The sequence below is a fragment of the Trachinotus anak genome, unplaced genomic scaffold (genome assembly GCF_046630095.1).
Source record: "Trachinotus anak isolate AG129_WGS33_773 ecotype Australia unplaced genomic scaffold, CSIRO_AGI_Tana_v1 ptg000001l, whole genome shotgun sequence".
Taxonomy (NCBI): domain Eukaryota; kingdom Metazoa; phylum Chordata; class Actinopteri; order Carangiformes; family Carangidae; genus Trachinotus; species Trachinotus anak.
Genome location: NW_027273852.1, coordinates 20,244,377 through 20,270,231, shown reverse-complemented (window position 1 = coordinate 20,270,231; position 25,855 = coordinate 20,244,377). Strand labels below are relative to the sequence as shown.

The 25,855-nt window shown below is 40.7% G+C and overlaps 4 protein-coding genes and 1 long non-coding RNA gene across 5 annotated transcripts; 2 read left to right on the top strand and 3 right to left on the bottom strand.

The window, feature by feature from the left end:
* The first annotated feature begins 1,034 nt into the window (after positions 1 to 1,034).
* Positions 1,035 to 2,017, top strand: LOC139624332 (gamma-crystallin M1). The gene is made up of 3 exons (XM_071483383.1): positions 1,035 to 1,187; positions 1,334 to 1,585; positions 1,692 to 2,017. The coding sequence occupies exons 1-3, from the start codon at positions 1,179 to 1,181 to the stop codon at positions 1,965 to 1,967; spliced, it is 537 nt and encodes a 178-aa protein (XP_071339484.1). The 5' UTR covers positions 1,035 to 1,178; the 3' UTR covers positions 1,968 to 2,017.
* Positions 2,018 to 5,788: 3,771 nt separating this feature from the next.
* Positions 5,789 to 6,707, bottom strand: LOC139624354 (gamma-crystallin M3-like). Its single transcript, XM_071483422.1, has 3 exons — positions 6,589 to 6,707; positions 6,222 to 6,461; positions 5,789 to 6,122 (listed from the first exon to the last, which is right to left on the bottom strand). Exons 1-3 carry the CDS (start codon positions 6,601 to 6,603, stop codon positions 5,844 to 5,846), a joined length of 534 nt encoding a protein of 177 aa, XP_071339523.1. The 5' UTR covers positions 6,604 to 6,707; the 3' UTR covers positions 5,789 to 5,843.
* Positions 6,708 to 9,894: 3,187 nt separating this feature from the next.
* On the bottom strand, positions 9,895 to 10,925 carry LOC139624310 (gamma-crystallin M3-like). Its single transcript, XM_071483345.1, has 3 exons — positions 10,777 to 10,925; positions 10,347 to 10,589; positions 9,895 to 10,248 (listed from the first exon to the last, which is right to left on the bottom strand). Exons 1-3 carry the CDS (start codon positions 10,786 to 10,788, stop codon positions 9,973 to 9,975), a joined length of 531 nt encoding a protein of 176 aa, XP_071339446.1. The 5' UTR covers positions 10,789 to 10,925; the 3' UTR covers positions 9,895 to 9,972.
* Positions 10,926 to 13,085: 2,160 nt separating this feature from the next.
* LOC139624323 (gamma-crystallin M3-like) lies at positions 13,086 to 14,019 on the bottom strand. The gene is made up of 3 exons (XM_071483371.1): positions 13,866 to 14,019; positions 13,499 to 13,741; positions 13,086 to 13,405 (listed from the first exon to the last, which is right to left on the bottom strand). The coding sequence occupies exons 1-3, from the start codon at positions 13,893 to 13,895 to the stop codon at positions 13,130 to 13,132; spliced, it is 549 nt and encodes a 182-aa protein (XP_071339472.1). The 5' UTR covers positions 13,896 to 14,019; the 3' UTR covers positions 13,086 to 13,129.
* A 679-nt stretch (positions 14,020 to 14,698) lies between these two features.
* LOC139624395 (uncharacterized) lies at positions 14,699 to 22,759 on the top strand. Its single transcript, XR_011691653.1, has 3 exons — positions 14,699 to 15,181; positions 21,833 to 22,019; positions 22,127 to 22,759. It is a non-coding gene; the product is annotated as an uncharacterized lncRNA (long non-coding RNA).
* Positions 22,760 to 25,855: the final 3,096 nt, after the last annotated feature.

The window sequence follows — 25,855 nt, the reverse complement described above, 5'->3', positions numbered from 1 at the left end:
CATTTTTAACCTATGTCCAGAAAATAAAATAAATAAATCAATAAATAATGTTTGTTGGTCACACCAATCAAAGGTGAACCTGAATGAAAGAGAAGTATGATAGAAATATGGCAATGAAGTTTGTTTTCATGTGCTAATTTTTCCTCATCACTGCACACAGATCTGATGTTTTCGTCTCTTCACTTCACCAAAGCTTCAGTGGCTGTTTAAGTCACAGGTGTTATGATTTAGTCTCAGTTTCAGTTTCAGTCAGATTTTTTTTGTGCACATATTAAAGATTCACAGAAAATCAGCTTGTAATCAGCTTGGCCTCTTCCAGACCGGATTTGACCAGTGCTAAATTAAGTTATTACTGCCCAATTATCAATTTAGTTATACTATTTTATGAATTGTTAACACATCATTCAACTAAGATTTTCTCATTTGATTTTTGATACATGCACCCTAGATACCGCTTAACTCATTCGTCACTTCTTTAGCTAGAAAGATGTATTAAGACTAATAAAAATCAGAGCGACTTCATCACATCCTAATAACTACACACCTGTTGCCTCCATTGTACACAGCCTTCAGTGGTTGCACAGAAATGACCATCAGATATTTATTGTATTCATGTACAGCAAATATTTTCACTTACAAAATAGTGTTTTTGCTTAAGTTAACCTACTCTTTTCATTTAAATTTTCCTTTTAAACAGCTTTATTTCAGATGACATGAAACAACTTTCTTAATTTTCAGGATTTGATATCATTGGGAAGCTGTTGTTGTGAAAACACAAAAATACAAAGTCAGTGTATTTATTTCTTTATACTAACTGAATATTTGCTCAGCTTCTGGGTCTGTCATGTGTTTGACAGAGATGTGGCCTGGTGTTGCGTTCTTTCCACCAGTGGTCAGACCATATGTGGAGAACCTTCTCACTGAGAGTGGGGCACACACAAAGCTTATGCTTATAATAGACAATACAGATGACTGCTGCCAGAAATGTATGGATGGAAAAGCATTGTTACACATTTATAGGCCCCCGTTCAGCAAAAGTCATACTGCTAATTCATCAGCTTTCCACATTTGAATAACAACACATCATGGGCCCTGGGTTTTTGTATAAAAAGGCCCTGGAGTCATGGAGTTGGCAGAGCAAGTTGAACCATCCACTGGGAACAACCTAAACCATCATCATGGGCAAGGTAATAAGATATTTATTTATGTTTTCACATATTTAACACTTCTAACTCATAACAGGCTACAGTTTTTACACAGCAAAATTAATCTAATATGGCATGATCACTATTTGATTCTTAAATCAAGATCTTTCCTCTGTTCTTCATTTCAGATCGTCTTCTACGAGGACAGGAACTTCCAGGGTCGCTCCTATGAGTGCATGAGCGACTGCTCCGACATGTCCTCCTACCTGAGCAGGTGCCAGTCCTGCAGGGTGGAGAGCGGCTGCTTCATGGTCTACGAGCGTCCCAACTACATGGGCATGCAGTTCTTCATGAGGAGGGGAGAGTACCATGACATGCAGCGCATGATGAGCATGGGAATGATGTTTGACACCATCAGGTCCTGCAGAATGATCCCCTATGTAAGAGACCTCATCAGTATACTCCCTTTGATTGTTAGAAATTAAAATTACTCAATTTTTATTGTGCTAATGGTCATGGTTACATGCTCCCTGTATTGAATTACAGCACAGAGGTCCATTCAGGATGAGGATCTACGAGAGGGAGAACTTCGGTGGTCAGATGTATGAGCTGATGGACGACTGCGACAGCATCATGGACCGTTACCGTATGTCCGACTGCATGTCCTGCCACGTGATGGACGGCCACTGGCTGATGTACGAGCAGCCCCACTACAGAGGCAGGATGATGTACGTGAGGCCCGGAGAGTACAGGAGCTTCAGGGACATGGGCATGAGCGGCATGAGGTGGATGAGCATGAGGCGCATCACTGACATGTGCTAGACTTCTGTACTTGACTTAGTAAATAAAAATGATGTGTAATTCATAAACAAGCTTGTCAAGTCCTTACTTTCTCTGTGTGGATTGTGCTTTATTGAAAAAAACAACAACATAGCCAATATATATATATATATATGGTACAATCACACACTGTCACATTTAAAGACAAGTTGCTGGACAAAAACTACATCAAAATGATTAATATTTTGTTATTGACATCAAAAATCTAACTTTTAAATTAGATGTCAAACTCTTTGGTGCTTCAGTCAGCATTGTCTTCACTGATGAATATCAGACAGTTGTAGTTGGAGCCTCAGGTTTAAAGTTTTCATGGAGGAAATTAAGAATAAAAATATCTGAGGAACCTTCCATTACCATCCCTGCAGCATAAACATCACTCACAATAAACAGGTTTTCGGGTAACATCATGGTGAGACACACACAAAGGTTAGAGAGCAAAATGAAACAAATGACATAGATCCTATTAGGTTGGTAAGGTGTTTTTGTCCCATTGAGGTCTAGAGGTCTTCATGGGTTTCAGGAACTGGGAACCAAGTCAGACCATAACCAAATTCAATTCCTTCCAACTGGGCCGGCAAGGGGCTCATTTTCCGTGGTAATGCAATGTGAAAATCCCCTGCAGCCCCAAAATGCATTTTTTTCATAGACCACCACTGAACAAGTCTGTTATGAATTTTTACCTCATGGAGTTTTTGTAACTGTAAAACTTTCCCAGAGCCTAGAAAGGTAAGTGTTGTTGTTGTGATGTCATCCTCGTGTGAAGTCCATGGACCGAGCAGGAACACAACAGTGGGGCCAGTGAGATCGACAGATCAGATCAGATGAAATGCAGGAGGTAGAAGTCACCACCTCTGCCATGTGCGCCATTGGACTCATTGAGAACTTAAAAGCTCTGCTTTGTTCTGATTAGAGAACTGAAGCTGGGCTTAGGGTTAAGGTTAGGGTTAGGGATTGTGGGTCATGGTTAGGGTTAGGGGTTAGGGTTATGATTAGAGTTAGTACAGTATTTTAGGAAAATTTGTATCCTGATATGCTATTACTTAAATCAGAGTTTTTATGGAATTTGATTCATAGATATTAAAAAGGTTATAAATGTGTCTGTTGACAGTGTAGTTGGCCACAGAATTTTGTTGTTGTTTGTGCAAGAGGTGGAAATAGGACTTTATATTCCTTATTTAACTGTGTCCTTTATGCACTTAAATGAATTAATTTAATTTCTCTGGCTTTACAGGATTCTGTCATTTTTATACTGCTGCTCTTTTCCATCACAGCTGCTTGTTAATTGATTGAATTAATTTATAGTCATCATGCTGAAGTCAGTGTTTGCGCTGTCTCTCTGTATGTACTAAATGACTGCATTCTGGATCAAGTCTAATTAATTTCTGCTTTCTGGTTTGGGTATGATTTCCAAAGGTCTGTTCCTTAAATTGAAAAAGTAATGGGTGGGAAATTTTACTCTCTAGAGATAAAAACCTCAGATCTCAGAGTGAAGAATTAGGTGTTAGCATCTACTGATCTGGTCAGAAACCTGGATTTCAATATGGAGGTGGACAGTTTAATGGCCATGCAGTTCCTCTGCAGTTCTGTCGCAGACACCAAAAACTAGTGGTAATAACAGTACCTCAAAATCTCAGCCATCAGCCATCTTAAAAAACACTGATAACTGAATATAAGAACAAACTTTATTTCAGCAGATGCAACACATGTATTTCACCTGTGGTGAGACAAAAACACATGGGTTTAGTACAGCTACTCAGAGATCATCCTTCAGCTACTTTCCACTGGGACTTTCTACATTTAAAAATGATTATGTTACATTTACTAACTGTTACAAAACTACAGTAGCAGGGGCTCCGTTTCGCTCAGTGACATGGTTCACAAAACTGTTGTGACTCCCACAAAATGGCTATTGTTCTATTTACTAAACGCAACACGAAATGCCATATCTTTCCCATTGTGTGTCACAATGTCATTCTGATGGGCAAGCGTGTCTCTTTTATAGTCTCATTGTAATGGCAGTCAATAGTTTTTGAATGTCAGCCTTTTTGAAAAGCTGGTATGGCTTCCACATATATGTATTTACCTATAAACAGGGTGATGGACTTTCAGCTAATTCATTATTTTAATGTTAGACAATGAAAATGTATTCCCTCTGTGTGCGATATATATTTATACTATACTATCCCTATGTATAAAGGTTGTGTGTAAATCAGTAATATTTTATTTAAGTAGGTGTTAAAAAAGAGAAAACATAAAAAAAAAAAAAGAAGCCAGAAAAAAAGATGCTCTGACTTTAAGGAACCTCTCTTCAGTACAGTATGATGTGAATGAATTCATTGAGCCAGTGTCTTTGTGAGGGAACGATTTCCCCCCATCTTTGCTAGTGAGTAAAATCAAGGGCTTCACTGAGTTAATTATTTTCAGTGGGTTCAGGATCCACCAGTATCAGGATCCAATGGAATATTCATAATACATTTACAAAACTCCAATGCCAGATCAAATGTAAAATATCTACATTTGTAATGTTACATTTCTGGCTCAGAGCTGAGATATTATTGTTAAATTTGTTCAGTAAACAAATGTATAGTATATTCTGTCAACCCATTCTCACAGCAGCATGTGCAACAGTCATAAAATTTAATCTAATGTTTCGTGTACATGGACACGATACATTTTTGGCACACAGCACAAATTTCATACTTATGTCTTTCAAATAGAAATGTAGTTTTTAAATGAAGCGCTACATTAAGCTATTTGTAAGTTTTGCTATTGCTACATAACCAATATTAGCATGAACAGCTGTTTACTTACTGGTCTTGTGGAGAGCTTCAGCCATTTACAAGACAAGATGTTATAAATCGTCCTCTGAGCAGTGCTACTTCCTCAGGGCAGACTGGATGCCACAGTGAGTCAGTATCGGAAAATGATGAGACGGACTTACCGGGTCTAGCTGGTTAGCATGCTAACTTCAGTAGAAGGCAAGAAGTAGAAGCAAAACAAGAGTTAAACTGGTGTTGCTCTTGGCAAGTAAGGTAACAAACATTGATGCTAAACTCACAACGTTTCTTCTAAACTGGTAAGTAAATAGTTGTTAATAGAAAAATTACAAATAGCTCCTTTAATGGTATGTGAAGTCATTTACAATTCTTGTTTTTCTACTTATATCCACCTGCTTTTATTGTCTTCTGAGTTCATATGGGTCTAACTTGTGATGCAAGATACGATTTTCATAGGTGTGCTCTACAGTGTAACAATTCTTGAAGTTTCTTAGGCCTGACTTAAAAAAAAATAAAATACTTATGTGTAATAACATCACCATGGTGGCTATTGCATTAATCCTACTAATTTAATTCACAGTGAAAAAAGGCATAAACATGCAAGACTGCATCTTATATTTGAAGTAAAATATAGCCTCAGAACAAAACCTTAAGAGTGGCATCTGTATCCATGTTGTCTCAACAACCTCTTCTTCCCAAAGATAGCTAAAGAATATTTATCTGTGTAGGCATATTACTTAATATGATTTAAAAAAAAATCAGTTAATATGTATGGTGTTAATATGGTTTTGCCTAACACAGCATGGCCCTTGAAAAGACAGGTATAAGTTTAAAAATGGGATGATGCTGCCATCTGATGGTGTACAATGTAGTGACCCTTAAGCCTCACTTGTTTTAGTACCTGTGGAGGTTTAAGTTTTAAGATCGATTTCCTGTGTATGTCAATCTCTGACCTTTGCATGCAGTATGTTTACCATGAGTTTAGGTTGTTACCACCCACCCAGTAATAAGAAACAGAGAAATTCATTTAAAAGAAAATTACTAGATTTTATTTAAAATCTTGCTTTTATACATTGGTGCTTTAGTAGCAGGAATCCATGATGCGCCTCATGCTCATCCACCTCATGCTGCTCATGCCCATGTCCCTGAAGCTCCTGTACTCTCCGGGCCTCATGTACATCATCCTGCCTCTGTAGTGGGGCTGCTCGTACATCAGCCAGTGGCCGTCCATCACGTTGCAGGACTGGCAGTCGGACATACGGTAACGGTCCATCATGTTGTCGCAGTCGTCCATCAGCTCATGCATCTGACCACCGAAGTTCTCCCTCTCGTAGATCCTCATCCTGAACTGGCCTCTGTGCTGTGAAGTCAAATGAGCGAATATGAGTTGCAGAAATCCTTTTTTCAAATACCTTATTAATTAGCTGTATATTTAGGGTATGATTTCAAATTCCAATACCATGGGGATCATGCGGCAAGACCTGATGCAATCACTCATGCCCATGCGCTGGTAGTCGGAGTACTCGCCCCTCCTCACGAAATACTGGTTTCCCATGAAGTTAGTGCGGTCGTAGACCATGAAGCAGCCGCTCTCCACCCTGCAGGAGTGGCACCTGCTCAGGTAGGAGGACATGTCAGCACAGTCGCTGCTGGTCTCATAGGAACGACCCTGGAAGTTCCTGTCCTCGTAGAAGATGATCTGGGAAAAAAAACCAAGAAAGTCTTATGCAGTGTACCACATTTTGTATAAGGTGCAAATTTCACATTTTTTTCATCTGATGTTGGCATCAAATCAGATTAAAAGTGAAAGCAGAATCTGTACACACCTTGCCCATGGTCATGGCTACAGTTAGAACTGTTTTGGCTCAAATTGACTGCAATATTTTCTCCGTGCCCCCCTGTTGCTTTTATACCTGACCTCACGTCCAAAGGATGCCATGACCCCATTGTTCAAATTCCTGACAGAGCAACATGGAGCAGAGGCCCCGGTATAGGGTTCAATTCAAAGTGACCTTCAACAGATCATGATTTGCGGTGGTTGCAGGTTGTGAGAAGAGGCCCCGCTTTGTATTGTCTTTAGCTGCTGAACAACAGAGAACGTGTTTTCCACAAACATACCTTTCTTTGAAGGCATCAGTCTAATGTTTTTAATCATTAAAAGAATAAACCAGATAGTTTTTCTTTGATGAAAAAAATTAATTAGTACATTTGGGTGATTAGCTTGATAAAATTGTACGCTGGGAACAATATAGGAGCAAAAGCACTGAACAAACAAATACACAACGTACTGCAGAACAATAACCTAAATCAAATACAGGAAATAAAACAATGTAACATATTTTAAACAATCACAGACATACACCAGAAAATATGTTACTGATTTTTTATATTTCCAAAGCAGAGTGTCTATATCTATATTTTAAGAATTTTAAAAATTAAGTAATTTTCGTATTTTTCAGCTATTTTTTAATCAGTCTAGTTGTTGACAGTGAATTTTATGGATCTGAATAGTATACACTAACAAAACCACAAATCTTGTTTCTAATGGTCTGATTTATTTTCAAACATAATGTTAAAATAATGAATTATACAGGAGGTTGAAAAATGTGTAGGCTGTCTTTAGAAAAACCTAACTATGTGAATCGTCTGTCAAATGAAATTGGACCATGTATGGAGAGTGGAGAGTTTATAGATTTGATAATATGGCACACAATCAACCTTACTAAACATTCCTTTGATGAAAAACAACACAAACAGGGCCCGTATGATTGTAATTTTTTTTATTAATGACTCTTTTCAAATCAGAAATACAACTGATCACATTCAGTGTCTCATTCTAGCTGTCAACATTTTTCAATATATTTACTCACACCTTTAACAGATAACCAGGTGAGTTTATCTTGTTATGAACAACCAATCAGCACTTTTTAAAATAAGTAACCTCTTGGTTCTACTTTAATTTTGATGAAACAGATGAAATTTAATTGAAAAACCAATTAACAATTGAGGCCCCACAACAGTCAGAAAATGGGTTTGATGCTTGGAGGAGGTTGGAGGTCGGTTTCCTGGTCAACTAGAATGATTTGCATAAAAACAAACCCTGACTCCAAGTCTATGGGTTGGTAAGGTGGAACATAATATAGGTAAGCTAGTGACACAAATTTATAGAGGTGTCAGGTGTCTATCTGTCTGATTTCTCATCGTATAGGAAAAACCCAGTCTGGTCAAGTCAACATTTTTGTGACATTTGCCAAATATGTTAATATGGCATTACATTTCCTTCAAAATATCTTTGCTCTTGCAAATTAGTTGTATATCAACATGAATTCTTGGAGACAGGATTGATAAATCACACCATCTCTGTGACCACAGGGAGTTAAAAAAACCTGCAGAATTCAAGGTTTCTCCCAGATATCCAGCAGTCAGGAGAAAGTGTGTGGACAAACCTCCTGTGTTGTCAAAGAACCTAGGGAAGGCTGAACCTTCTATTGAACACATTTATTGCTGTATTGCTACTCACTGAAGCTTACATGAACATGTAGGCAACAAATGTATTGTCAAAAATCACTGGGAGCAGATTTAACCTTACATTCAGATCAAAAGGCCAGTGAGAAAGGTTACCTGCCTGATATCAATGTGTTGCGTGTTGGGACAAGTTTGGGCCTCTGATCAGACGACTCCTACACTTACAGAGCTCTTACAACTTACAACTGCTCCTGTTCAAAGTTGTATTCTGGATTATAACTGAACAGTTGTCACGTCCAGTGGGGAAATGCACTTTGTGTTCGAAATTCACGTTAATCTGGCCATTATTCAGAAAAGACAAAGCTGTCAGGCTGATAATAATTTACTTTCAGATGTTACAGTGTGCATGTACACAGTGTGTACTGCCAATAAATCTATATAACGTTTTGTTTGGTGCTGTTGTTTGTCACTGTGCCATATTCTGTGTTGGCATACTGTTACTGGATTAGTTATTTTTTATGTATGAGAAAATATTTCCAAGGCAAACATATACACATAAAGAAGCAAATACAGAAAATAAAGCCTCAAGCTTCAGTTTGGGTCTGGGGATTAAAATGGGTCAGTACCAGTCAGGATCAGGCGGGTCAGGTCTGTGCCACATGGCTGTGGGCCATATTTTTTATTCTGATGTAATGAGATTTCTTATCAGGCCAATGCAGATGCAAGAATGGAGATGGGTGTAAAAATATGAATGCATAAGTAAAATGTAGATTTTATTTGTAAATGAAGTTCTGGTTAAGTACACAATTTGAGACACAAAGGTCAGCATTGCCTTTTAAAATTTTTTTTAGTCGCAATAAATAAGCACCTGGGCAGACTGGAGAGTAGTTCTAATTGTATTGTACTATTGGCATTCCTCAATGTGCTAATGTTAACAACAACAATAAAAAGTGGTAAGAAGCTATTGAACACTGCATTAATTGTGGAGGCTTCTTAAATATTGCCATCCAGCCCAATCCATGTAATGTGTGCAGAACCGTTTCGATTGAGACCACACAGCCTGCATTCAAACACTAATCCTTATTTAAATCCACACGTCCATGTGGTGTCTGATGTTGGGCTGGAATGTGTGCTGCACATCACCAGTGGATTGTGTCTTTCACAATTGAATCAGCCAAATGGTAAAATGCTACATAACAAAGAAAACTGTGCCCTGACTCATTTACTCGTCCCTGCATCAGTTAACTGAAACTGAGCTTCACCGCACCTGCATCGTTGGATTGGATTATTTATTCATTATAGCACAGTATGTGATATTTGATAGGAAAATTAATTCTGTATCTCTAACTACTGTTTTTTGTACTCAAAGCTCAAAACTACACTAATATTTTTTATCTTTTTTTTATTTTTAATAGCAGCAACAATGACATCTATTGATTATTGTCTAAATGATAATTATCTAAATATAAACAATGTTTTAAAGCATTTCCTCCTCATGTCACTTGACATACCTATATATTCTATGAATTTTTTTTATTTATGAAAGCATGAGGTTGAAAAATTATAATTTTGGTCTTTCGTTCAAGACAACAAACTTTTTCCATTGTCTATTCAATTTTTGCATTAAAATAATACAATATACAAACACAATGAATTCAACATAAAAATTGTGTATGCCATTTTGAATATGGAAATTGTTTTATTTCTGAGGTTCAATTTTTTAAAAAACAGATTGATTTGTAAAGTTAACAGGAGTCGGTGATGCGCCTGATGGAGCTGAATCTCATTCCATCGTATCCCATGTCCCTGAAGCTCCTGTACTCTCCGGGCCTCAGGTACATCATCCTGCCTCTGTAGTGGGGCTGCTCGTACATCAGCCAGTGGCCGTCCATCACATGGCAGGACTGGCAGTCGGACATGTGGTAACGGTCCTGGATGTTGTCACAGTCGTCCATCAGCTCATACATCTGACCACCGAAGTTCTCCCTCTCGTACAGCCTGATTCTATAGGATCCTTTGTGCTGTTATGAAAACAATAGAAATACATAGTGGTTAGGCATGGTGATGGAAACTGAGGGACATGTGGTGCTTTGTGTTTCTTGATTTCTTAGTGTCATACCATGGGGATCATACGGCAGGACCTGATGCAGTCACCGAAACCCATCATACGCTGGTAGTCGGAGTACTCGCCCCTCCTCATGAACCACTGGTTTCCCATGTAGTTGGGGCGGTCGTAGACCATGAAGCAGCCGCTCTCCACCCTGCAGGAATGACACCTGCTCAGGTAGGAGGACATGTCGGCACAGTCGCTGCTGGTCTCATAGGAGCGACCCTGGAAGTTCCTGTCCTCGTAGAAGATGATCTGAAAAACACAGGATGTATTTTAATTCTATTTTAACTAATCTCAACCCTAATATAAATACTTATTATGCATCTATAATATATAACATGCCTCCATGTAACACAACATTTAATTGAAGGACCTGAACTGAATGTGTGCAAACATTATAAGAGCAACAGTCACATTGAAATATCCATAATAAACTTACCTTGCCGTGCATGGTGGCTGATAGATTGAGTGATGCTATAGCGATCCTATTCTGGATTTGAGCCTTTTTTATACCTAACGCGGCATCCAAACAATCGATGACGCTATTGTATGGAAGCCATGAGTCAGCGGCATACAATGCTAGTCCCTCTGTTTGTGAATGCTGATGGGAAAGAGTTATTATGCGTCCTCTCACAGGCTCTATCATTCTAGATCAAATGGCAACTCTGCCTGTTCTCTAATTTTTTGATTACTTTGAATATTATCAAGATACTTTCTGGTATAGAAGTAACATACTGAAACACATGTCTGAATCATCTTTAAGATGTAGTGTGAAACTTCCTTTTTTGTATTTTGTATTTGTATCATCGGCACACACACAACATCTAGATTACATTATCAGCTGTTTGCATAACTACAGTGGTTGACGTTACTTTTCACATGCATGTTTGAAGTTCCTTACACTTTGCTGAGTAATCCAGTATACTTTACATTACATGTGGAATAATTTGACTGTAGTATGGACTATAATCGTTGTCAGTGAAGGCAGTGCTACAGTACTACAACTACATACATGTCTAAATGTATTAGACATGTTTATGCATCTTATTGTTTATACTAACCTGTTTCACGATGTGTTCTTGTCCAGGTCTGACTTAAAAAAATCATTTTTAACTCAATGTGACTTGAAAACGGAAAAAAGTGAACACTGAGTAGTACAGTATATCAGTCAAAATGGTGCAGGCCTATTCATAGTCTGCAAAAGTACTTGTGGTGTGTTATGTTTTATGACTTTACTTGCTGCAGAATATATATGTAGTTTATTTTATTTTATTTATTTATTTTTTATTCATAAAATTATTAAGTATTAAAGTATTTCATTCTTTACTCCTCAGTGTTGTGTGGTGTGTTTTTACAGTGTACTGAGTCTGATATTTTTTTTCCACATTTTCTACACAATCATTAAATTTAATGGTCGGCACATGTGGATGCTTGGTCAGGACTTCTTGGCGTCATTTTTTAACATGTGGTAAACCTCTGGTCTCATTTCTCAATGTGCAGGGTACATTACAGTGTTATTTATTTTTTTTATAGTTATGTTTAGACACTCGCAGCTTTTGCTTAAGGTTGGGGAAAGCTTGTGTTCTCATTTATAACACACAAAAAAATTCACTGTGATTTCAGTCCACTTGGGAGTGAGGCCACCCTGGGCTGGCAGCTACTCCTTCATATGAGGTTGTAAATACGGTTGATTTCATATATTTCTTCTACTATAAAAGTTATTTATATATGTATATATATATATATATACACACACATATACATGCAGAATAAAGATAGCGTTCATACAGTGTATTCCAGCTGTATCGGCATTTATTACAACAGCTTCATCATCTGTTACACAAGATAAATGATTTATTATGATGTCTCCATGTCTCTGTGATTTCAATCTGATTAAACTAATTTTAGTTATAATTTGCATAAAATTGTATTGGCCACAGTAATAATTCATATCTGATTCATAAGTACTTCAATGTGGTGGGTTATGTTTTATGACTTTTCCTGCTGCAGAATATATGTGTATTTTATTTTATTTTATTTATTTATTTTTTATTAAGTATTTAATTCTTTATTCCTCAATGTTGTTTTTTTTTTTTGCACATTTCCCACAAAATCATATTAAATATAATTTAGACAATACAAATTACATAATATAGTATCCAATAAGACAGTAATATACTGTAATTAAAAGGTAAACAATATAAAAGAAAATACAAAGTATAGAAAATATAATGACATGAAAACATAGTGGAAGTGGCATTGACTGTGTTTATTAACTAGTGTATTAAAGTGCTGTGGGAATAGAAAAGTATATTAAGAGCTCAATCAAAGGCACGTTTAAAGAGAAATGTTTTTAACCTGGATTTAAAAATTGTTATTTTAGGACAGATCTAAGTTGTTTTTTTTTGTTGCATAAGTATAAAAAATATATAAATACTGCTTCACCGTGTTTAGTTTGGGCTGTACTGACTGACCTGATTCCTTGGATCTAAAAGTACTATTTGGTTTATATTTTTAAGTAAGTCATAGGTGTGTCCTGGGCCTAAAGCATTCAGTGATTTATAGACTAGTAGCTGCACTTTAAAAGGCCAGTGTAAAGAAATGGAATACATGGCACAAGAAAAAAAATTTTTCTGTAATTTGGACAACTCTGAATTTTGATCCTCATTAGTAATCCTCAGTCTTTTCAATGTATTACATAAAAACACAGATTTTGCAAACATTAAAGAAAAGAAAAAAGGCCACAAGTTCTTTTGGTTTATCTTTCAGTTTTTATTTTGAAAGGAAAATGTCTAGCACATATCAGTGATGCGCCTCATGCTCATCCACCTCATGCCGCTCATGCCCATGTCCCTGAAGCTCCTGTACTCTCCGGGCCTCATGTACATCATCCTGCCTCTGTAGTGGGGCTGCTCGTACATCAGCCAGTGGCCGTCCATCACGTGGCAGGACATGCAGTCGGACATACGGTAACGGTCCATGATGTTGTCACAGTCGTCCATCAGCTCATGCATCTGACCACCGAAGTTCTCCCTCTCGTAGATCCTCATCCTGAACTGGCCTCTGTGCTGTTTTTTGGAAAAAATAAAAACAAATCAATTTCTCAATATCAGGTTTTGTGCATCTGTACTGGAATCTGACTGATGCTGCTTTAAACCTACCATGGGTATCATACGGCAAGACCTGATGCCACCGCTCCAACCCATCATGCTCATGTAGTCAGAGTACTCTCCCCTCCTCATGAACCACTGGTTTCCCATGTAGTTGGGGCGGTCGTAGACCATGAAGCAGCCGCTCTCCACCCTGCAGGAGTGGCACCTGCTCAGGTAGGAGGACATGTCGGCACAGTCGCTCATGCACTCATAGGAGCGACCCTGGAAGTTCCTGTCCTCGTAGAAGATGATCTGAAAAACAAGAGGATAAATTACTTTATATTTCAAGTTGACAGTAAAAGCATGGATATTATTTAATCTTTGAATTTCTGCATAAACATTTGTAATTTGTGTTTGAAAGTATCCAGATGCTTACCTTGCCCATGCTCATATCAGTGGTGGTCATACTTGTAGGTGAGCTGCTGCTGTTGGTACTGCTACTGCTGCACTGCTGTCCTGCTTGGTTTAGCCCTTGCTTTTATACCTCACCCAAACCTATAGAGTCAGTGGGCCCCCATTGTTTAAACCCCTGACCCAGCAACATGGTATAGAGTGCTCTACAGGCCTGTGTGACAGTGTCGTGAAATCATGTGACTGGGCCCTCGAAGACTTTAGAAATGTTTACCCTTTTGATCAGGTAAAACAAAGCCTATTTTTCTCAATTCTAAAGTTGTTAAGCCTGTTTCAGTGTATTACGTATGATATGCTAGAGGCAATTCAGTTAAAGTTACACTGAAAATCTGACTCAATCATTGTAAAATTAAAATATACGGCAAACATTGAACAGCTTATCTAAGATATTCACAGTCTAAAACAATACACTAATAGGCAAAGAATGGCCTGAAATAATAAAAATTATAGTAGTATGAATATGCCTTGATTCATGATTTAGTTTTGGAATATAAGCTAACAATGTTTATTTTGGGTCTAACATTGTGTTTGCATGATTATGATATTACTGGAGTTGTTGGCTGTGTGATTAGTAGTTGCCTGTTCATCATTCTTTTTTTTGTATTTTAATTTAGCAACAATTTGTTCTTAAAGACTTGTAGCATCTTTGTATTTGCTTGTTTTGTGTATTTGCAAAGTGTCTCTTGATCCCATGTACATTGTGGTCAACCCATGATGTATTTACATCATGTTTTATATATATATATATATATATATATATATATATATATATATATATATATATATAAAAAACATGATAAAGGTAACAGGTAAATTTGTTTTTCAGTTTACGATCGATTTATCAGTCACATTCTTTTTGTGTAAATACATCATGGGTTGACCACAATGGCACTAATGAAATAATAAAAAATATTTTTTTCCAAAGTGGCTTCAACGCTCTAGATGTTCATTCAAGCTTTAAAACTGTTGTTTAATGGGCCTGAGAATGTGACGCATTCCCACCAAATAGAAAGAGGAAAGCTGCTTTAGCCATTACTTAAATTATAAAAAAAATGACTGCCATTTATCAGCACCATCGGCAAACCATCACCATGACAGGGGCAGTACTTTGTGTTTGCTAAGTGTTCATTCAGGATTTGTGTTGTAATTCTACACTGCCACAGCTTTCCTTGACAACTAAGTTCATTTTTACAGTGTGATAATACCTCACACTAAAGAAGTTAAATGCAAGTACACAATATGTTTTTTACCTTACTGTTATGGCTGTTGGGCCGTGTGTAGGTGTTCACTTGACTAATCAGGTGGCTTGGGTATTAAAAGCTTGAGGAGGAACCTAGTTGGTACCAGTGGGCCATTCGGCAGCTTGAGTGCTGTGTGTGTGTGTGTGTGTGTGTGTGCGTGTGCGTGTGCGTGCGTGCGTGCGTGCGTGCGAGCGAGCGAGCTGATTCGGTAGAGTTGTTAACATAGGTCTTGGTACTAATTTAAATTCTCTTTTTTTGTATACCTCCTCTTTCCTCCCCTCCTTTTCCTTGGGTTTAAATTTGTGTTACTCCCCACATCTCCTGCCCACATAGGGATGTAACATAATTGGGAGCTCATCCAGGATCTGAAAAGGGAAGGTTGGTAAGCCTGATTTAATATTATTGTTAAGTTGGAGTCTTTATATTTTATCTCCGGTGGCTGTTGCGGTGAGTCTTGATATTTGGGTGTCTATTCTCTGGCCTTACCTAACGTTGACAACTTCCTCAGTTAGACAGGTGAGTGTCCAGCTGGGTGATATCAGCCTTTCCTTCGGACCCTCGTTTATTATTTTTCCCTTTTTTTTTTATTTTAATTTTTTTATTTTCGAGGTAATCCTGGGCGGGGATCCAGTTCCCTGGTGGGGGTAGGCATTTCAGGGTTTCGGCCGCTGAAGTTTTCGCCTTTCAAGTCGCCTCGGGCCCGGTACGCCTCAGAAGATATGTAGGTAAAGTTTGGGTTAGGCAGGGTCTGGTGAAGTTTGTTTTTCTAAGGCTGGGCATTTTGTGTGTGGCATCAAGATCATTGTGTCAACCGCTGGTAGTTGTGTGGTGTGTATGGCGAGTTTTTGTAGTCAGGCTATTGTGTTAGCCTAGCCTAGTTTTGTTTGTTTGACCTGGTGGACCCTGTGGCGGCATCCGTGTGTATGGTAGCCTATTTTTCACTTCAAGATAAGTATGGCGTTTGTTCTGGATGAGTTTGTGGCTAATCCTACTTGGAGCCAGCTTGACCATTGTAGGAAGGCTGATCTGTTGGTTGTTGCTGACTTCTATGGCATTCCTGTCTCGACTTCTCTCCATAAAAGTGACCTAAAATCTGTACTTTTAAACGATTTAACTAGAAAAGGCGTTTTGATTTTTGCTGTCAGATGTTGAAAATCTTGGCACAGGTGTCGAGGGTATGGCTGCAGTATTTTCAGGTGCCGGCCGATCTGATTCCCCAGTGGGGGAAGCTACAGAACCGCAACGTATTGTTGTTACTCCCGATGTGCAGGAGACTGGTTCAGGGAAAAAGCTGGTCACATTGCCACGGTTCAATCCAGACTCTGATGAGTCGTCTCCTGGCTCCAGGTTAGGGGACCGGATGAAACTGTGGATTGCTCGTCTGAACATGGAGAAAGAGAGGGAGGAGTGTGAGTTCCAGCTCAGGAGGGAGTTGGAGTTGAAAAGGTTGGAGGCGGAAACTACGATCAGGATGTGCGAGTTAGAGCTACTGAAGGGCACGGCCAAGACTGGCTCTCCTGTTAGTGCTCAATCTGTCCCAGATTCAGCTACCACCTTTGACGTGAGTAGACATATTTCCCTGGTACCTGTTTTTCGTGAATCTGAGGTGGAATCATATATTAGTGCATTTGAGCGCATTGCTAATGCTTTACACTGGCCAAAAGATGTTTGGGCAATACTCTTACAGTGTAAGTTATCTGGTAAGGCTCAGGAAGCGTGTTCTTCTCTTTCTGTAGAAGACAGCCTTGTGTACAATAATGTGAAAGGTGCTATCTGAAGGGTGTATGAGTTAGTGCCCGAAGCTTATAGGCAGCGTTTTCGGAGCCTCAGGAAAACGTCAGGCTAGACATTTGCTGACTTTGCTAGGGAGAAAGAGCTACTGTTTGACCGCTGGTGTTCAGCGTGTAAGGCTGATCTTGCTTCTGTGCGTGAGCTAATGCTGCTTGAGTTCAAGAGCTGTGTACCTGAGCGCACTGTGGTTTATTTAAATGAGCAGAAGGTAACCACCCTGCAGCAGGCGGCCTCTCTGGCTGATGAATTTGCCCTTACACACAAAGCTGTATTTACCAAACACGATTCTACTACCTGTGATTCTTCTCAGCGACCTGGTGATGTCTCTTGTGCCTCCTCACCCACGTCTGGTGTAAAGGCTGAAAGACGTTGGCCTGGTCATTTAGTGGCTGACTGTCTACTTTGAAACACAAGCAGCAAGCGGCTGCCAGAAGGGGTTGGGTTAATTAAAACAGCCTTCCTATGGTCGGACCACTGATCTTAAGGCACCAGATGAATGGTTTAAACCTCTTATTTCTTCTGGCTATGTGTCTCTCACAGGTAAGCCAGAGGACGGTGCCCGGTCACTGTATTGCGTGACACTGGGGGCTCAGTCTTTTATCCTTTCCAGCATCCTGCCCTTGAGCGTGAAGTCTGCCTGTGATGTAAGCCCTGTGGTCAGAGGTATCGGGATGAGTTTTGTGCCTGTGCCTCTCCACCGTGTGCATGCAGAGACTGACCTTGTCACTGGTATATTTCCAGTAGCTGTTTGCCCATGTTTTCCTGTTGAAGGTGTTGATTTCATAATGGGGAATGACATAGCTGGAGGTAAAATATACCCCACGCCTGAAGTTGTTAGTGTCCCTATTTCCGAGTCTGCCCATAATGATGTAGCCCACTGTCATCCAGAGGTGTTCACAGCTTGTGTTCTGACCTGAGCCCAAGCCAGAAAGCAAGCTCAGGATGTTGATTTGTCTGACTCTTTTTTTTCTTCCGTTCTGTCTGAAGAAAAGCTGCCCCCTGTAGGTGAGTCAGTAAATCATGTTCCTGTAGCCTCTGAGAGTGTGGCAGACCCTGTGCCCCTGCCACTGACTCGTGAGACACTTATCAGCGCCCAAAAAGGTGATCCATCCTTGGTCAAGTGTTTCACTGCTGCTGAGGGCGCTCATAAGTGTGGTGGAAGGCAGTCATTCCATGTGAATGATGGTGTGCTGATGCGTAGGTGGGTTTCTCCGTCGGGTGCTGCAGGTGAGGACTGGTGTACTGTGCACTAAATAGTAGTTCCCGCTGATTGTCGACAGCATATGTTAGCATTAGCACATGAGCACTTATGGTCTGGTCATCTTGGTGTCACTAAAACCTATAATCGTATTCTGAGACATTTCTTCTGGCCAGGTATGAAGGCTGATGTAGTGCGTTTTTGTAGAACCTGCAACACCTGCCAGATTGTGGGGAAGCTAAATCAAAAACTGCCGCCAGCTCCTCTGCGACCTATCCCTGCTGTAGGTGAGCCTTTTGAATGTGTCATTGTTGCTTGTGTTGGTCCATTGCCCGGTACAAAGTCCAGTAACCAGTTCCTCTTGACTATCGTGTGCTTCCACCCAGTTCCCTGAAGCCATTCCATTGTGGAAAATCAGTGCACAAGCAGTCATTAGGGCTTTGATCAAGTTCTTTACAAGCTTTGGGCTACCAAAGGTTGTACAAACTGATCAGGGAACTAACTTTCTCTCTAAAACCTTCCAGAAAACCTTGCAGTCGCTTGGTTTCACTCACTCAGTGTCCAGTGCATACCACCCAGAATCACAGGGTGCACTAGAGCGTTGGCATCAGACTCTAAAATCAATGTTGAGAAAATACTGCTGATACAGGTAGAGACTGGGATGAGGGAGTACCTTTTGTTCTCTTTGCCATCCGAGATGTCAAGCAGGAGTCTCTGGGGTTTAGCCCAGTTGAGCTGGTGTTTGGTCACAATGTGTGTGGCCCTATGAAGGTGCTTAAGGAATGGTTCATGTCTGATTCTCCTTCAGAGAATAATGTTTTGGATTTTGTCTCTCAGTGTAGGGAACAGTTACATCATGCCTCCACTCTGGCGAAAGAAGCCCTCTCTTCCTCCCAGGCTGGCAAGAAAAGACTGTCTGACAGAAAAGCAGTGGCCTGCCATTTTCAACCTGGAGACCAGGTATTGGTTTTATTACCCATACCTGGCTCTGCCCTCATTGCCCATTTTTCAGCAAAGTGTATGAAACTGACTATGTTGTCCACACTGTTGACACACCTGTGCCATGTTAACATGTTAAAGCCGTACCATTCCAGAGAAGCTGCTCATGGGAAGCAGGAAAAAACTCCAGAGACTGCTCCTCCTGGTGTGGCACCTGCTTCTTTGGTTTGCATTGAATCCTGGCCTGAGGATGATTGTCTGACTGAGCTCTGTGAGAGTCAGCTGTGTGGTAGGTTGTCCAACTCTGAGTTTCTGTCCACTATTGAGTCACAACTGTCCTACCTACCCAAGCATCAGCAGGAGGATATAGTTCAGTATGACATTGATGTTGGCTCAGCCACGCCCATTAAACAGCATGCCTATCGTTGTCCAGCAGAAAAAAGAAGTAATGAAAAGAGATTGGGTACTTGTTAGAAAACGGTTTAGCCAATCCCAGTCATAGTCCTTGGAGCTCCCCATGTCTCCTAGCTCCTAAATCTGATGGTACTCCCCGCTTCTGTACAGACTTCCGTAAGGTTAATACAGAGACAGTACCAGACTCTTTTCCTTTGCCCAGAATAGAGGACTGTATTGACAGCATCGGTCCAGCAGTATTCATCACAAAGCTAGATTTGCTAAAGGGGTACTGGCAGGTTCCTTTAATCACCAGAGCTTCTGACATCTCTGCATTTGTAACACCTAACCCCCCCCTTTTTTTTTTTTTTTTTTATATAAACAGTACACAGTGATGGCCTTTGGTATGAAAAATGCACCGGCTACTTTTCAGCACTTGATGCATTTGGTGTTGGGGGATGCGTCCAGGTGTAATGTGTATATTGATGATGTAGTGGTGTACTCCAACACCTGGGAAGATCATCTTTCTAGTCTGGCAGAATTATTCAGGCGGCTGGTGGAGGCCTCGTTGACCCTTAACCTCACCAAATGTGAGTTTGGTAAAGCTACTGTCACTTACCTGGGGAAGCAGGTTGGACATGGTCAAGTCCGTCCAGTGGATGCAAAAGTTGCTGCAGTGTCATATCCCGCTCCTACTACCCGACATCAACTTTGCCGTTTTCTGGGCCTAGCGGGGTACTATAGTCTGGCCGTTCCATTCGTGTGGGATGAAGAATGTCAACATGCCTTTAATGCTGCTAAGTCCCTCCTCTGCAGCGCTCCTGTCTTGGCTGCTCCTAACTTCTCTCTCCTCTTTAAACTAGAAGTGGATGCCAGTGCTTCCGGAGCTGGTGCAGTGCTGCTGCAAGATGGTGAAGATGAGATAAACCACCCAGTGTGTTACTCTTCAGTCAAGTTCAAACAACATCAGTTAAATTATTCCACCATCGAGAAGGAGACGCTGGCCATGCTCCTTGCTCTCTAACACTTTGAGGTGTATGTTGGCTCCAGCCCGTCTCCGGTGATCGTATACACTTGTGGCGAGGCTAAAAGAGAGTCTTAATAATAAATATTAAAAGATATAGTAATTTTAAAAAACCAACAACGCCACCTAGGTTGGAGAGCCTAGGACAGGTTCTTAATTTAAAATCAGGGTTGAGCAGAGTTAAAACCCAGGAATCCAACCGACAGTATACACTAAATTTATTGTTAAAAAATAAAAAAACCCAGCCCGAAGTCTCGCCCAAGGATCCCACAGTCTCTGGATCTTCTCACACTCCAACCAGCTGAAGCGACAGGCGGAGGGTGGAACAGGCCTCAGTCACTCCAGAGCACATGCACAGGAGACAGAGAAAAAACACCCGGGATCAGTTGTCAGATAAAATAGGGCTAACACCAGAGAAGAGTCTTGTTTAAAATCCTTAGTCCGTTAAAAGGAGATAGAAAGGGTACTTAGCTGAAAGAGGGGTGCGTCGCGACAACACCCCTCTACAAGCCCACGGCGCTTCCCCTCGACACTGACCGGTGATGGAAGTCACCGTCCTCTCCACCTGCAGTCCGTACTCCGTTCCCTTGGGTCCCACGATCTGGCGCTCGATCAGCCCTTTTCCCGGCTGGAGTCGTCCTGCCGAACCGACATGACTACTGCATTTCAGGTGGCTCTCTGGCAGCGGTGGCGTCTCCTGCCTGCTGCTTGCTCGGGTCCTTTGTCCTTTTGCGTTTCTCTCTCTCTCTCCGCCTCTGCTTTACGGCCGCTTCCTATATAAAAAGGATTTCAAAATGCAGTTGCCACCAACTGTGGCTCATCGCTAATGAAGTCCGCTGCTGGTGAGTCTGTGTGCAGTTCAGGGTCAGTCGGAAAAAGGAACACTACATGCAACTCAATATAATCCAAACTAATAAATCTCTGCAAAACAATCACACAAAACAGCACAACATGCAATATAACAAAATTTGATAATCAAAACATGCACAGTAAAACTGACCCCGTCACACACTGACCATAATCGTCTGGTTTTTCTATCTCAAATGTACAACCACAACCAGCAGTTGATGCATTGGGCTCTGCTGGCACAGGGGTTCAACATCGAGATCCGGCACAAAGAGATCAGTGTTAATGTAGTGTCAATGTAGTGGCTGATGCGCTGTCCTGGGGGTAAGGGGATTGCGTTACTCTGTCCTTCCTGAAATCTGGTGGTGAGTAGCAACATGATGTGTTAGCTATGTATTGTGGGGTGCCAATATAGTGATGATCCATCTATAGTTTTAGCAAACAGGATGTTTACTCTTATGGGGGGGGGGGGGGTGTTATGGCTGTTGGGCCGTGTGTAGGTGTGGTTGTGTGTTTCCCTCCTCTCGTTCCAGGTATCTGCCTTCTTTTTTTTTTTTTTCCCTTCCCCCGTTCTCATGGTAAGTGAACACACCAGTGTTCACTCTACTAATCGGGTGGCTTGGGTATTTAAAGCTTGAGGAGGAACCTAGTCGGTGCCAGTGGGCTATTCGGCAGCCTGAATGCTATGTGTGTGTGAGCTGTGAGCAGTTGTTGTGTACCGATTCCATAGAGTTGTTAACCTAAGTTTAACATAGGTCTTGGTACTAATTTAATTCTTTGTATCTCTGTTTCAGACAGAACGACCACTTCCTTCCGAAGAAGTCCTCCTTTTGTTGATGTTTCTTTGTGTTAGTGATTGTAAATTTATCTTTTTTGGTATACCTCCTCTCCTTTTTCCCTGGGTTTAAATTTGTGTTACTCCCCACATCCCCTGGCCACATAGGGACGTAACACTTACTTTGAAAGATAAATTGCCTAATTTTGATTTCATCTTTTCATAGCTGTAATCTCATTCATAATCTGTAAATACCATGAATATTCATCTTTCTAGATAAATGTTAGGTCTTTGTACTAGTCACATTCCTTTCATATAAATACAATGATAAAGAAGTGAAGCCCTTTTCTTGTCTTTGTGCATTGAGCTCTTGACAACTGTAATCAATCAACATTGTGTGGGGGGGGGAAGAAAAAAAAAAAAAAAACCTAACTGGTATCTTTCTGTTGCTATTTAAGATCCCCCTCAAGTTTCCTCACATAAAAAGAAAAGGGAAAAAAACCCTCTGGGGCTGGAGGCACATCCATGCTTACTTTCTCTCTCAAATTCTTATTTTGTTGCTTGTGCTAGGTTGAGTGGAGAAAGAGTTGTGTGCATCAAGATGGTTGGTGTTAGGGGAAGCATGGGAGACACTCGGCCACATGTTTGAGCCTCAATCAGACCTAGACTCAGATGAGGAGTCTGTTGTTTACTTAAACTGGCGACTAGCAGAACGGAGAGTCTAGTTAGCATCTTTTATTTTAGCTTGTTAGCTTGACACTGGCTGATGTGGCGTTAGTGGTTGTGCTAATGCAAACTCTCTCTCTCTGTACAGATAATTAGTTAGTTTTTAGACACTTACTTTGGTTCACTGCAGTTCCAAGGTGGAACTGCAGTCTTGTATCACATAATCGCAAAAAGGATATATTAAGGTTAAAAACTTGATTTTCATTGGAGGGGGGCTTTAATCATGCAGTGCTTGAACCCTATCTTAAGATTCCTTGATGTGTGCATACACACATTTTCTAATTGGGCACAGTCCTGACAATCTGCCCTTTTAACAATTAATCATTGCCCATATGCTAACAATTATGTTTAAAGCTAGAACAATGGCCTACGAGACACTACTACGTATTTACATCAGGGCTGTTCCTTTTTTGAAAAAATCAAGCTTGAACAAATTTGAACGGGGACTGACTTAATATGAAGAAGGACGTAGCCACTGTGACGTCACCCAGGTTTCTAAACAGCAATTTTGTAGTCAGACAGTTCCTGACTTTGTCTAACTGCCAGCTAAACCGAAAAACAGACAAAGAGGACAAAGAGGTGGGCTGGTGTGTGGAACTTAGGACTTTGGTGCATCACAGTTTAATAACTGTGTAAAGAATACACTACTGTTAGCAGCGTTAGCACAGCTGGTGTCTTGAAGGCTAACCTATGGCTAACTCATTTGCTTGCAAATTAGTGAAATAAGAGCTAAGCTAACAAGGCATGTATGGTCCTCAAAAAACAGGAGCGCAGACTTCCTTTTGTTTTGTCTATCAATTAATCGCACAGCAAGCCATATGCTTTGTGTGATATTTGCATGAAAAATCTCCCAAAAGGCACCAACACCACAAACACTGTAGATTGGTCATTTTCACTAATGCAAATTAGCAGAGGTGCCACTTATCAGACAGCTTGCAGCTAAACACTGAGCGGCTAGTCAACTGTGGCTCCACACCCTCAGTTTTTCTCTCGCCCAAGTTTAAATTCACAATGCTTCATTGCTGTCAGGATCAAAAGTTCAAAAGTGAGAATGAAGTTCCTTGTCTTTTTCTCACCGTGTTGCACTGATAACAGACATCAGCTAACAATAGCTAGCTTCATGCTTTGTGCAGCATATTGTGCTTGCACTTAGAATGAAATGTGCTATGTAAATAAAGCTTTGCTGGCTTTCTTACTGTTAGTGGCTACTGTTAGCTACACCATGGGTTGACCACAATGGCAATTCTGAAATGAGTTTTTTTTCAAAGTGTCTTCAGCGCTGTAGATGTTCATCCGAGCTTTGAAACTGATGGTGTTGTTGCATGGGCCTGAGAGCATGACGCATATCTACCAAATACACAGAGGGAAGCTGGTTTAGCCACCATTTAAAGATGCATTGTATAAGATTTGGCCACAATTTTAGTTTAAAATGTTCAAACACTAACAATATCAACAGAGTATGAAGGAGCCACAGTGCCGATGTCATGACCAAGACCTAACCAGCTAGCTCCTGTTTTGTAATACCACTCTATGACACTAGATGCTATATGAGTCAGTGTAGAGTCAAGTCTGACCTCAGTCCTATATAAGAGGATGAAGTAGAGCAGCTTCCTCCAGAGCTTGAAGTTACGCTATAGCTTGCAACTAGTGTTGTGGCTTTCCACTGCTGGAGACAGCTCTTGGCGAGTAAAGAGATACGCAATTTTTCATTAATGCCCCTTTTCAACCAAAATTAGGGGGGTCAAACAGGTTTAGTGGAGCGAGAGCGAGCTGCTAGCTGCTGTGCAAACTGATAAAACAGATCTGTCATGTCTTTCATCCCTGGGTGGTTGCTCCTGTAAAAGTGTTGGAGCCTCTGTGTGAGATGCTTCGATCAGATTTTGTCTTTTTAAAACTTATATCAAGGCTCCAGCTCACTCTGTCACCCCAGAGAACAGCAGAGCCACGGCCTTTCTGGTTTAACAGTGCCATGCTGTACAGGTGACAGGCGTCTCTATGTGTGCCCTGAGAGATGTTACAGCAGGAGAAGGGGCGAAAACTAGCAGGTTCGCCTGGGTCTTTTGTTTACATCTACTCCGATTGGAGCTGGAGTAAAATTTTGTCATTCCTGCCCGGCTGTTGTCCAGCGAGTTAGATCAGTAATGTATTTTATAAATCATGACTTTACATTGAGATTGTATTGATTCGGTAGGCCGAGTGAATACACGCTGATTAGTTCACCATGTTGTAAATTACCACAGAGTACCTCAATAATATTTTTTGTACCTTATGTTTTTTCATAGCTGATCATCCATAGCCTGTAAATACACTGCTCAAAAAAATTAAAGGAACACTTTGAAAACACATCAGATTTCAATGTGAAAAAATAATATGTTGGATATCTATACTGATATGGACAGTTTAATGTCTTAGGAACAAAAGGATGGCACATCTTTTGATGGAAATAAAAGTTTTCAGCCTACAGAAGGCTCAATATATAGACACCCCAAAAATCAAAGTGAAAAAATTATGTGGCAGGTAAGTCCATTTTGCCGCAACTCAAAATGCTTCTCAATATCTTGTGTGGCCCCCACGTGCTTGTATGCATGCTTGACAACATCGCGGCATGCTCCTAATGAGACGACGGATGGTGTCTTGTGGGATGTCCTCCCAGATCTGTCTAAGGGCATCAGTGAGCTCCTGTAAAGTCTGAGGAGCAACCTGACGACGTCTGATGGACCGAAACATTATGTGCCAGAGGTGTTCTATCAGGTTTAGGTCAGGTGATCGTGAGGGCTATTCGATTGTATCAATTCCTTCATCCTCCAGATACTGCTTGCACACTCTTGCCACATGGGGCCGGGCATTGTCGTGCATCAGGAGGAACCCAGGACCTACAGCACCAGTGTAGGGTCTGACCATGGGTTCAAGGATTTCATCCCGATACCTAATGGCAGTAAGACTGCCGTTGTCTAGCCTGTAGAGGTCTGTGCGTCCCTCCATGAATATGCCTCCCCAGACCATCATTGACCCACCACCGAAT

Excerpts from the sequence above, each read along its gene's own strand:
- LOC139624354 (XM_071483422.1), bottom strand. Across the intron at positions 6,123-6,221 it reads CTTGCCGCATGATCCCCATG|CACAGAGGCCAGTTCAGGAT; the intron begins GTATTGGAATTT and ends TTGACTTCACAG.
- LOC139624323 (XM_071483371.1), bottom strand. The coding sequence starts at position 13,895 with ATGACCACCACTGATATGAGCATGGGCAAG. Across the intron at positions 13,742-13,865 it reads CTGATATGAGCATGGGCAAG|ATCATCTTCTACGAGGACAG; the intron begins GTAAGCATCTGG and ends CTTGTTTTTCAG. Across the intron at positions 13,406-13,498 it reads CTTGCCGTATGATACCCATG|CACAGAGGCCAGTTCAGGAT; the intron begins GTAGGTTTAAAG and ends TCCAAAAAACAG.
- LOC139624310 (XM_071483345.1), bottom strand. Across the intron at positions 10,249-10,346 it reads CCTGCCGTATGATCCCCATG|CACAAAGGATCCTATAGAAT; the intron begins GTATGACACTAA and ends TTTTCATAACAG.
- LOC139624332 (XM_071483383.1), top strand. Across the intron at positions 1,586-1,691 it reads CCTGCAGAATGATCCCCTAT|CACAGAGGTCCATTCAGGAT; the intron begins GTAAGAGACCTC and ends ATTGAATTACAG.